The sequence below is a fragment of the Microtus ochrogaster genome, chromosome 6, assembly GCF_000317375.1.
Source record: "Microtus ochrogaster isolate Prairie Vole_2 chromosome 6, MicOch1.0, whole genome shotgun sequence".
In the NCBI taxonomy this organism is placed as follows: domain Eukaryota; kingdom Metazoa; phylum Chordata; class Mammalia; order Rodentia; family Cricetidae; genus Microtus; species Microtus ochrogaster.
This window is the reverse complement of record NC_022013.1, coordinates 27,164,771-27,175,351: the sequence shown is the minus strand read 5'-3', so window position 1 is coordinate 27,175,351 and position 10,581 is coordinate 27,164,771. Positions and strand designations below refer to the sequence as shown.

Genomic DNA, 10,581 nt, shown 5'->3' with positions numbered 1-10,581 from the left:
TGCACAGGAGCACATACACACACATACATACTGAGTGCACAGGAGCACATACACACACATACTCTGAGTGCACAGGAGCACATACATACACAGGCACACACCATGAGCGCACGTGAGCACAGACACAGACTGCCATGTGCTGTTCACTGTAACACTATGATGAAATGGCATCCTACTGTACTCATTTCATTAGGAATACATGGCTAACATATCTTATTGAACACAAAATTTTTTAAAAATCAATTTATAAACTTTCTTAATGATTTTCCTCATAAAATTCCTTGGATTCTAAAAATTCATTTATCATTATCAAGTCTATATGACTGTGGGGTACATATGCCAAGTGTAGGGTGGAGGTTGGAGGACAACTGTATAAAGTCAGCTCTCTCCTTCTACCTTACGTGGGTTCCAGGATCACACTCAGGTCAGCAGCCTTGTGTGGCAAGCTCTTCACCTGCTGAGCCATTTCACTGGCCCATTATAAGGAATTTTTGATGACATAGATTAATATTTTTTCTTCCTATTTCTAGGAAGTAAAGAATCTTCAGGAGTAAAAAGGGGTGGGGTGGGGGGCAACTGCTCAAAATGGACAATAACAGCATTTGTTGGCTAAAGTTAAAAGGCATGAACTAAATAGTATTTCCCAGGATGCAAATGGCTGTTTCTCTTCTGCTGTCTCCACCCAAGTTAACAGGCAGTGTGCACCCAGCACATTATACTGTTAGTGATCGAGTGACTAGGAGTGTTTTCTTCCATCTCAGACCTCAGCTCTGCTCTTCCTCATCCCACAAACTTGGAAAAAAGAGAAAATAAGGCTGCTACTTGAGATAAACCTTAAGATGAAGAAACGAGGAACTGATGGGCAGTGTGGTGCACACCTCTAAACTTAGCACTTGGGCGGCAGAGGCAGAGGCAGCCTGGTCTGCGCGGGAATTCCAGGCCACAATCTGCATTTCTAAGAGGATCCTAGAAGAAGCCGATGCTTTTCATCCAGGGAACACGCTCCAAGAACCAGTGTGGAGCTGGAGAGACATCTCAGCAGTTAAGAGCACTGGCTGCTCTTTCAGAGAACTTGGGCTTGGTTCCCAGCACCCACATGGTGGTGAACAACCATCTGTAACTCCAGTTCTAGGGGATCTGACACCCTCTTATACTCTCTTTGGGCACCATGCATACTTGCAATACAAACACACAGAGACATACATGCAGACAAAAATTCATATACATAAAATAAATAAATCTTTAAAAAGCCACCAATCTGGAGAGAAGGAAATGCAAAAAATGTTAGCAAAGTGGCTGAAGACATTAACACACGAATGCTCCAGTTTTATCTTTGTTTTGTGAACTTGGCTGTTTCACAAGGGCCCCAGGAGCCTGCCTTTGTCCCCCTCGAGATAGAAGTATGTATCAAACGCCCCATCCCTGAGTTCTATCAGGATGTGATCCAACATAAAGGCCTTCCTTTTCTTCCTACTACATTTTAGGCCCTTCTACCATTTCCTTATATATATTATTTAGCATGGCTGATGACAGGCAGTGGTAGACACAAGAAAAGAAAAAAACAAGAATTGAACTTAAAAAAGGGTTGTATGCTTTCCAAAGTGTTTGGGGATGGTGTATGAGCAGAACCAGGGCAGAGGCTTGCAGTCATGGGAACCATTCCCATCCAGACCTTTTGGCTCTTTCATCAAAGGTAGCTGCCCCTCAGACCAGCAGTGTCGGCTCAGACATGAAGTCACCTGCTTTGTAGCCAAAGTCTCCATCTCCAGCCGCCTTTTGTTCACATACACTTCCTGTTCAAGATGCTGCTTTGCCTTTTCCAACTCCTCAATTTTGTCATTAGCCTTTTGGTTATTTATTTCCTCCATTTTCTTCCTTTGAGACTCTTCCCTCTTTAAACAACATTAACGAGAATTAACTCATGCAAAATGCAAAGCAATTTAAAAAAAGCAGTGGTCCTAGGGTATAAAAGTCCCCCTTGTAATGACTGAGCAAGGATTCAAGCACATCAAAGTTGTCCTGGAGCCTTTTACTTCACTCAGGTCAAGTACTCTAACCAAACACGAATGTCACCAGTACAACCTCTGGGGGCACGCCCTCTAAAATGGGTTATTGGGGCAGAAAGGTTGGCACTAGGTCAGCCCGAGGAGCCACACCTCCTGTACTGGTGTGCAGCAGTCTATTTTCTCCCCCAGCAGCCATGATCTACCATTAACTTGTTCCCTGGAAATATGTGGCTCTAGCCCTAGTGTCAGACACACCTCTGGAGAGTGTCTCACTTTGCTTATCCCGGGCTAGCCTTGAACTTGCTGTGTAACTGAAGATGTCCCTAAACTCCCGATCCTCCTGCCTCCACCACTCCAGTGCTGGGATGTGCACCACACACACCGCAGGTTCAAGGCTGTGTGGGTGAACTTGGCTGCCGGGAGAGGAAAAGAGACTCCTGCCCACCGACACAGGGCTGAATACATTAAACGCCATCCTGGAGGCAATCCATTTCAGCCCCACAACACTCGAGGAAACTGTCAGAGACAAGGCAAATGCTGCTTCTTACCAGTTCTGCTTCCAGGGCTCGGATTCTGCTTTCATACGCAGCTTTTTGGGAAGAAAGCTCTTGCTGAGCCATTTCTTTGGCAATTTGAATTCCTTGCATCATTTCTTCCTTTGCCTTCAGCTGGGCATCTTTTATTTCTGCTTCAAGCCTATAAAATGGCAAGATATTTTTTGGACAACGAATATTTTATATACCTAAGCAGTCTTCAGTTATATTAAAATGTTTCATATTAAAATAACATTTAAATGTGAATACTTAATTTTTGGTATTCTCTCTACAGTGTTTTCAGATTTTTTCCATTGGTTTTGAATTGTGTCCATACAAAAAATAGAACAAGATGAAAATATCATTATTCCCAGTTTAGTTATTATTGCAGATGCCTGATATTTAAATTAATACATTTTCCAGTGAGTAAAGAAAATATATCATATAAACTATTATAGCAAACATCTTAGCAAATATTGTAGTTAGCACAGTGAACAAACTAAGGTATTTTAGGTTAAGTTAACAATGCCCTGATTCCATTTTAACTCATGATAGACTCTTTCCGAGACAGATCCCAGGCTGGCCGTCCACATGCTCTGTACCTGACAATCCACTGACTTAGGACATGGCTGCTTTTCCACTTTATTCTGTATAGTATGTCAGGGTCTCTGAACTAGGCTGTGTCCTATGAACAGATAACTCTGACACACACTTTCCTCGCGTACACGTACACACACACACACACACACTTTGCATCAGCGATAACCACTTACTGTGATCTCTGTGCCATAAGTAACTCATTTTTGGCAAACTCAAAATCTTTTGGACCTTCGCTTGTGAGAGTTTGTCTACTTGATGGTCTTAGCCCTTTCTGGACTTCCACTGGGTGATTAAATCTAAAATAGTGATCTCCACCAAGAATCACCCGATCACCCTGAAACACAGGAAAAATGTACAATTTAAAGTGAGTCTAAACCGGGCGGTGGTGGCGCACGCCTGTAATCCCAGCACTCGGGAGGCAGAGGCAGGCGGATCTCTGTGAGTTCGAGACCAGCCTGGTCTACAGAGCTAGTTCCAGGACAGGCTCCAAAGCCACAGAGAAACCCTGTCTCAAAAAACCAAAAAAAAAAATAAATAAATAAATAAAAAATAAAGTGAGTCTAAATGAAAAAATTACAAACTTTTCCTAAAAATAAAAAAATTGAGAAAACAATAAAATATTGACAATGGTTTTCTATGTGAGATATAGTTTTAGTGTTTAGCTGCACAATTCAAGATGACACAGTATTATTGATGATAGACATTAAAATCATAGCAACCATCACATTTGTTAAATATTTTTCATATGTCAAATATTGTTAAGTAATTTACAGTTGCATATATGATAAACATCTCATTCACATCCCACAACAACTCCTGAGCCATATCATTCCGATGTTGAAAAGAGGGAGCTAAACACCCAGACTTTTCTAATAACAGCTGACACTAAGTACCTACTTTTTGCAAGCAATGGCGTAAACTATACATGAGTTATTATTTTTTTTACATGAATTATTTTTAATTTAATTTTCCACTATCCCTGAAAAGTAGAATTCATGGAAAATGACCATATTTGTGGGTTTGCCTGCAGCAGTTTAAGCCAGGTCTCCTGAGATAGCTGTTAATAGCACTCCAAAAGCATCCTAACTAGGCGGTATTACTCAATCATCTAGTTTGGTAACTTGACAAAGGTCACAGCCCGGGGACAGACAGAGTGAGGATTTCAGCCCCCCTCCCCCCGTGATTCCTAAGCCCAGGTCTTCACAGGACACATGATGATGGTGTCAGCGGTGAATCCTGTTCACACCACTGGAACTTCTCTTTGTACAATGAATCAATCAACAGAAGAACTCTTGAAATGGAAAAGTTCTCAATTCAGATTAATGACTCGGAGAAAACACGGGTGTAGATGATTTTCGTGACTTAGGGGGAGAAAACATGAACACCAACTGTAGCCCCTGTCAACTTACATGATGTAATACTGTGGGCTCCGAAATGTGCATCCCGTTTACATATGTCTTCGCTTCTCCAGCTGGGACAATACTCACTGTTCCTCCAAAATTTCTGATGGTACTGTTAAAATAAAAAGTGCATCATCATAATTACAGGATATGCTAAAAAGAAAATATAAGAGAGGATAAATCTGCTTAGATTATCTCTTTGGTAATAAATTCATACCAATTTATAGCAATAGTAATTTTTAATTATTTTATTTTTCCTCTAGATATACTCTGAAGTTGGTGAAAAACAACAAAACACCAGTACCCTTAGCAATTGTATCTGCCAGTGTAGGAGGAAGTTTCATTATATTTTGATTAATTTCTGGTGGGAAAAAAAAACACTAAAACAAACCTTCCCTAAAAATGAAAAACATACACAAAAAAAAGTTCAAAGGGAAAAAAAACCAATCAAATATTGATAACGGTTACTCTGAGAGAGCGTTTTTATGTGTTCTTATTTTTCTAAGCTTCTGGTTTTGCAGCTGAGTGCATCACTGGTGCTATAAATGGGCCTTCCTAATGGAGGAGTGCCGGATTGCTCAGGAGGAAAGCAGGGAGACAAAAGCACACCCTTAGCCATCTAACTAAACAGACCTTGATGGGGAGATGGGAGGGAGCAGTTACAAATGTTACATACACTGGGGAGACGTTCTTAGTCAGAAAATAGGAAATTTCACAGACGGAAGCAGAAAAACCACAGCAAGGGGATGGCACCCACATGGCAGCTCACACCTGTCTGTAACTCAGAGATCTGACACTCTCACACAGACATACATGTAGGCCAAACAGCAATGCACATAAAATAAAAATCAATACATTATTTTTAAAAAACTACAGCAAAAGCCAAGTCCTCTCTCAAGTCCTTTAGCATTGATTAGGCTCCAATATTTGAAATTAGGGAATAATGTTGAATTAAAACATCCCCCCAAAACACATCTGAGCAAAACAGCTCACTGCTGGGGTGTGTCTCTCCCCCAGGAGACTGTTTAAACCAGATAATTTTAAGCAGTCTGTCTTCCCTCTCTTACTTCCATCTACTCTGCCAGCAGAGGTCAGCAGACAGCAGTCAGAGTCCCGGACGCCAGTCTCCTTCACAGGCCACTATCCTCCACATGAACCTGTTTCTGTAGACAACCTTTCCCTGAGTCCTTCATCAGGGCAGGGCCTCCTCTTCCTTATCAACACCACCCCACACACCTCATCCTGCAGGCCAGTCCCTGAGGTTCGAAGCGAATTCCTCCCACCAAGCACGCAGCGCTCATCTGGTCCTTGACGTGGGACTGAATGAGCACCGAAGTCTTCACTCACTGAGCCCATGGTGAAGACAGACATGAACGCAGTTCTCCTCCTGAGCACCATGGTCCAGTGAGTGAGACACACACACGCTGACTAGTCTACTAAATGGGCAGGAGAGAGCTCAAGGCGAGCGACAGACTTCCTGGGTCCCCCCGGGCCCCACTGGGCTCTTCGTTCTTTGGCATACTTCTGCATCTTTGCCACTGATGAAATGATGCCGTACTTATTTGTTACATAAAATAATTACCAGTATAGCAAAAGAGCCTGAAAAAATTACATGCCCTACCAAATTAAAGGGTTCATCATGAAACTCGAGTTGTCAGAGCCATACAGTGTTAGAACAGAGTCCCATGTTTCTATAAATAGTCACAAGAGAAACAATAAAACACTCAGTATAAGGTTCACAAGAACTGGATTCTCTATGATTACTCATACAGAAATTAGTTTTGATCTCTAGCTCACACAGAACTTCAAAAATCTAGAGGAAAAGAAAGGAAAACATCTGTATGATGTCACTGTGTGTGTGTTACTTGGGATAGAACCCTGGATCTTATGCAAGAATTCTACCACTGAGTTAATACCTTCAGCCCTCCCTCTTTTTCACTTTTTCTTTTGAGATAGGGTCTCACTAAGGCCCCAGGTTGTCCTTGAACTCATTTTGAAGCCCAGACTGGCCTTGTGTTTGTAATTCTCCTGCCTCAGTCTTCAAAGAAAATACAGGTGGTTTGTGCCACTGGGTCTAGATGAACCATTCTTTTTTTAAACAAAATATGAAATTGGCAATCATATAAAGTAAAAAATTAATGCCAGGCACTAAAACAAAGAACTTTAATCAATATAACATAACAATAAATATGACTCATACTAGGGGGAAAAAGATGCTTGCAATACATAAAACTACAAAATACTAGAACCCAGAATATGTAAAGAATGCCTGAAAATTATTAAGAAAAACCGAGAGAGGACATACATAGACAGGCAAGTAAAAGAGGCACAACACCATTAACCAGAAACATGCAAAATGAATCAGTGAGATGCTACTTTGTGTTCACTAAATTTACAGACTAAAAATCTGACAGCATGAAGTGCTGACAATGTGGAGTAGTAACAATATTTTCAGGGACAATGGTGATAAAAATGGATAATAATTTTGGACAACAATCTGAAAGCACTTGGTAGGATTGAACATGCACATTTCCCAGAGCCTAGTATCTCTAGACATGCTTTTTAAATTTTAAAATATTTATCACAGCATAATGAAATGTCATCCTATTTAAACAGCACGTATGTTCTCATAGCTCAGAACTCCCTAGTTCCTACCAGTTTCCCCGCAGACCCTTTGGGTCAGTGGGGTTTACCATTCAGGGACCTGTCCTGGACAAACTACCATTGAGTCAGGAGTCACAAGCATACCTGGGAAAGCACCAAGGGCAAGCCCCATTCCCTGGGGGCCTAGGACAGTGTTAATCATATAAAAGCACAGATAGGATCACTACTGGTGTTAATGATGAGTTTTTTATCCTAGCATTCCTGATGTTCATCCGCCTGTAATAAGCAAAGATGCTAGGGGACAGGGCAGTATGATTAATTAGCAGCTACTGGAATCCCCTTTGTCACCCTGGCTGCCTTAAGCAAAAGGACCTTCAGTCTAAACCAGCCAGACCATATCCTATGTTAGCACCAGCCATTGTGGACACGCCACAGACACTGATAAAACTACTTGATGATTACAGCTGACTGCTACCGCTCCTTGTGGTGTCTGAATGAGAATGATGCCTTATAGGCTCGTGTATTTGAATGTTTGGTTCCCTGATGGTGGACTGTTTAGGAAGAATTAGGGGGAGGTGTGTCCCTGGGAGAGGGCTTTGAGGTTCTAAAAGACCACACAAGACTCAGTCTGGTCCCCTCTCTTAGCCTGCTGCCTGTGAATCAAGAAGAAAGCTCTAAGCTATAGCAGGCAGGCACCATGGCCCCGGCCGTGATGCCCGATGCTCTGTAACTGTAGGCAAGACCTCAAGTGTTTCCTTTTATAAGTTGCCTTGGTCAAGGTGTTTCATCACAACAACAGAACTGTGACTAAGACACTCTTAAAACTGCAGCCTTAGCCAAAACCTTGGTGAACTTCAGCAATCATTTCCTTCTAAGCCAGGTAGGGAGCCCTTCTCCTTCTGACCTACAGAGCCGAGTGGTGCTACAGAAGCATCTTTGTGATTGGTGCAAACACAAATACTCACATGAAGGTCTATTGTGATTGGTCCAGACACCCGTCCACAACTGTCTAAAAAGGGATAGAGATAGAGGACTCTGGAGTTCTAAGACTGGAGAAGAACCAGACTGTAAAGAGCCAGTGATGCTGCAGACCCTGGTGGCTGGAAAAGAATCAGGAGGTTCAGACACCCCAGGCGTGGGAGTCACTAACAGTGGCCACTGTCAAGGGCTAGGGAATCCCAATACCTAGGTCTGCCCAGAAGCTGCAATGACAGCTGTGGCCAAGGGCTAGGACTACACAGATCTGTAATACTCGTAGAGGTCAGGGTCCCACCATCTGAATCCTAAATGGGAGCCCTAAGACTATGGGTGCCACCACCGCACGGCCTGCTGCTGTGCTCACTGCTACCAAGGCCTGCACAAGAAAACCTTTTCCATGCCTATGAATTTCTCTTCCAGCAGTGCAAAATGACCCACCCATTTGATTGGTAATACTTAAGGGAATATTATGAGAGCAAAATGGTAAAAGCTCAAATGTCTGTTAACAAAATAAACCGCAATGATCCAAGATAAATTCAGATAATGGAATACTTCACACCAGTGAAAATAAGAATCTTGAAATGGATAAAACTTAAAAATACAACATAAAGTCAAAAATGTTCACAAACAGAATTATCACAGCAATATATATTATATATATATATATATAATAAACTCACATAAAACAAAAAAATTTAATTTATCAATTCAACCAAAAAGTCTTCCATATAAGACAGATAGTTTACTTCACGCATGCCATTCTAAGAACAGAAAGTACCCTTTAATTGGCAGATCAAGTACCACAGTACATTACGCTGAACCTTACAGTGAAAGTAACTCATCTGTTGTCTTTAAACACATTCACTACGTCTTTCCTCTCTTAAAGAGAGGGTGAGAGGCATGGTGGTGCATGCCTTTAATCCCAGCACTCAGAAGGCAGATGCAAGGGAATCTCTGAGCTTAAGGCCAGCCTGGTCTACAGAGTAAGTTCCACAACAGCCAGGCTACACAGAGAAACTTTGTCTCAAGAAAACCAAAGGGGGGTGGGTGGCGGAGGTTGGAGAAGTATTGAGAAGAATCAATAGGAACGAATGCCTTATGTAGACAACGCCCCGTGAACAAGACCCTATTGCAGGAGACTGACATACCAGTGGTCATCCGCAATCAGCACTCCGGATAACTGGATGTCGTGGCTTGAGTCTGGCTTATACTTCCCAACTGTAGTGATGCCTTCTTTCACCATGTAGAGTAGCATCTCTGACAACTGTGGGTCTTCATTGAGGTTAACAAGGTTTGGCAGATGGTTGTCCATTTGAAACGTAACTCCTGCTTTCTGGTAGAAGTGAAAAGAAAATCTTAACTACATCATGAAATTATTAAACTCTCCTGAAAGAAGGGTCTATGTTAAATATTAGGGTAACTTTTGATAGAGTTTTAGCACATAACAGGTTCACTGAGATTAAAGTCCAGTGGTAGAGTACATGCATATGAAGTGCCCTGCTTTTAGTCCCAAGCATACACATACACACTCATACACGAGTGTGTGTAAGAGCGTGTGCACGCACGTACTGCTCGCTGTGCCTGTCACCATCACACTCCTAAACTCTGTAGCTCTTTCTTCACAGTCACACCAACCCATCACTACCAGCTTGATTCTGTGCCACCTTAGAGGGGACCAGTTCTGCTCAATTTCATCAGCTCCACCTTAAATCAACTCACACCAGAATCCCTGAAGCAGCTTCTAGAGTGCCCTGTTGCCTATTTCCCTTGTTTCATATTCCTACACCAGGAAATTCCTCAACTCCCTGTCAAATACTTCCAAGAGCTTTTCACTTCCTAAAGAGTAAAGACTAAATTGCTTAGCCTGGAAATCAAGACAGCAGTAAACCAGTGTCTCTCCTTTCCATATTTACTTATGACACCGTCTAAACCCCTTGGCCTCTTCTCCTCTCATGTGCTTTCCCTTCTACAACACTTTGGTCTCATCTGACAAAATCTTACCCAACCTCAAATCTCCCCGCTTTTGTTGTTTTGTTTTTTTCTTGTGTAATTCAGGCTGTAACTGTGTACTCCAAGCTGGTTTCAAACTCAGGATCCTCCTGCCCAGTCTCAAAATGTTGGAATTAGAGGCATGGACCACCACACCTGGAAAATCCTGTCTCTTCTATTAAGATGTCCTGGCCATTCCCAAATAACTCTGAGTGTGTGTGTGTGTGTGTGTGTGTGTGTGTGTGTGTGTGTGTGTGTAGGTAGGAATCAACAATGGGTATCTTTCTCGTTAACTCTCCATTGACCCCAGACAATTCTCATTTTCAGAGTCCTATGTGTGGCTCTATTCTTCTTCTAGTTATTGTCCAAATCAACTGTCCTCTGCTCTTCCACCCCACACTTCAGTGGCCTACAATACCTACATTTCTAAAACGTGGGAATGCTCTTGACTTCCACTTCTACTATCCCAAC

At 42.2% G+C, this 10,581-nt stretch overlaps 1 protein-coding gene across 1 annotated transcript in view; it reads right to left on the bottom strand.

The window, feature by feature from the left end:
* The window catches only part of Kif14 (kinesin family member 14), a 71,744-nt gene that overhangs the window by 34,238 nt on the left and 26,925 nt on the right, over positions 1-10,581 (bottom strand). Inside the window, exons 13-17 of the mRNA XM_005348435.2 lie at positions 9,270-9,454; positions 4,549-4,651; positions 3,313-3,473; positions 2,555-2,702; positions 1,740-1,892 (exon numbers count right to left, since the gene is read on the bottom strand). Of these exons, the coding sequence (XP_005348492.1) occupies positions 1,740-1,892; positions 2,555-2,702; positions 3,313-3,473; positions 4,549-4,651; positions 9,270-9,454 (750 nt within the window). The remainder of the gene's footprint in view (positions 1-1,739; positions 1,893-2,554; positions 2,703-3,312; positions 3,474-4,548; positions 4,652-9,269; positions 9,455-10,581) is intronic.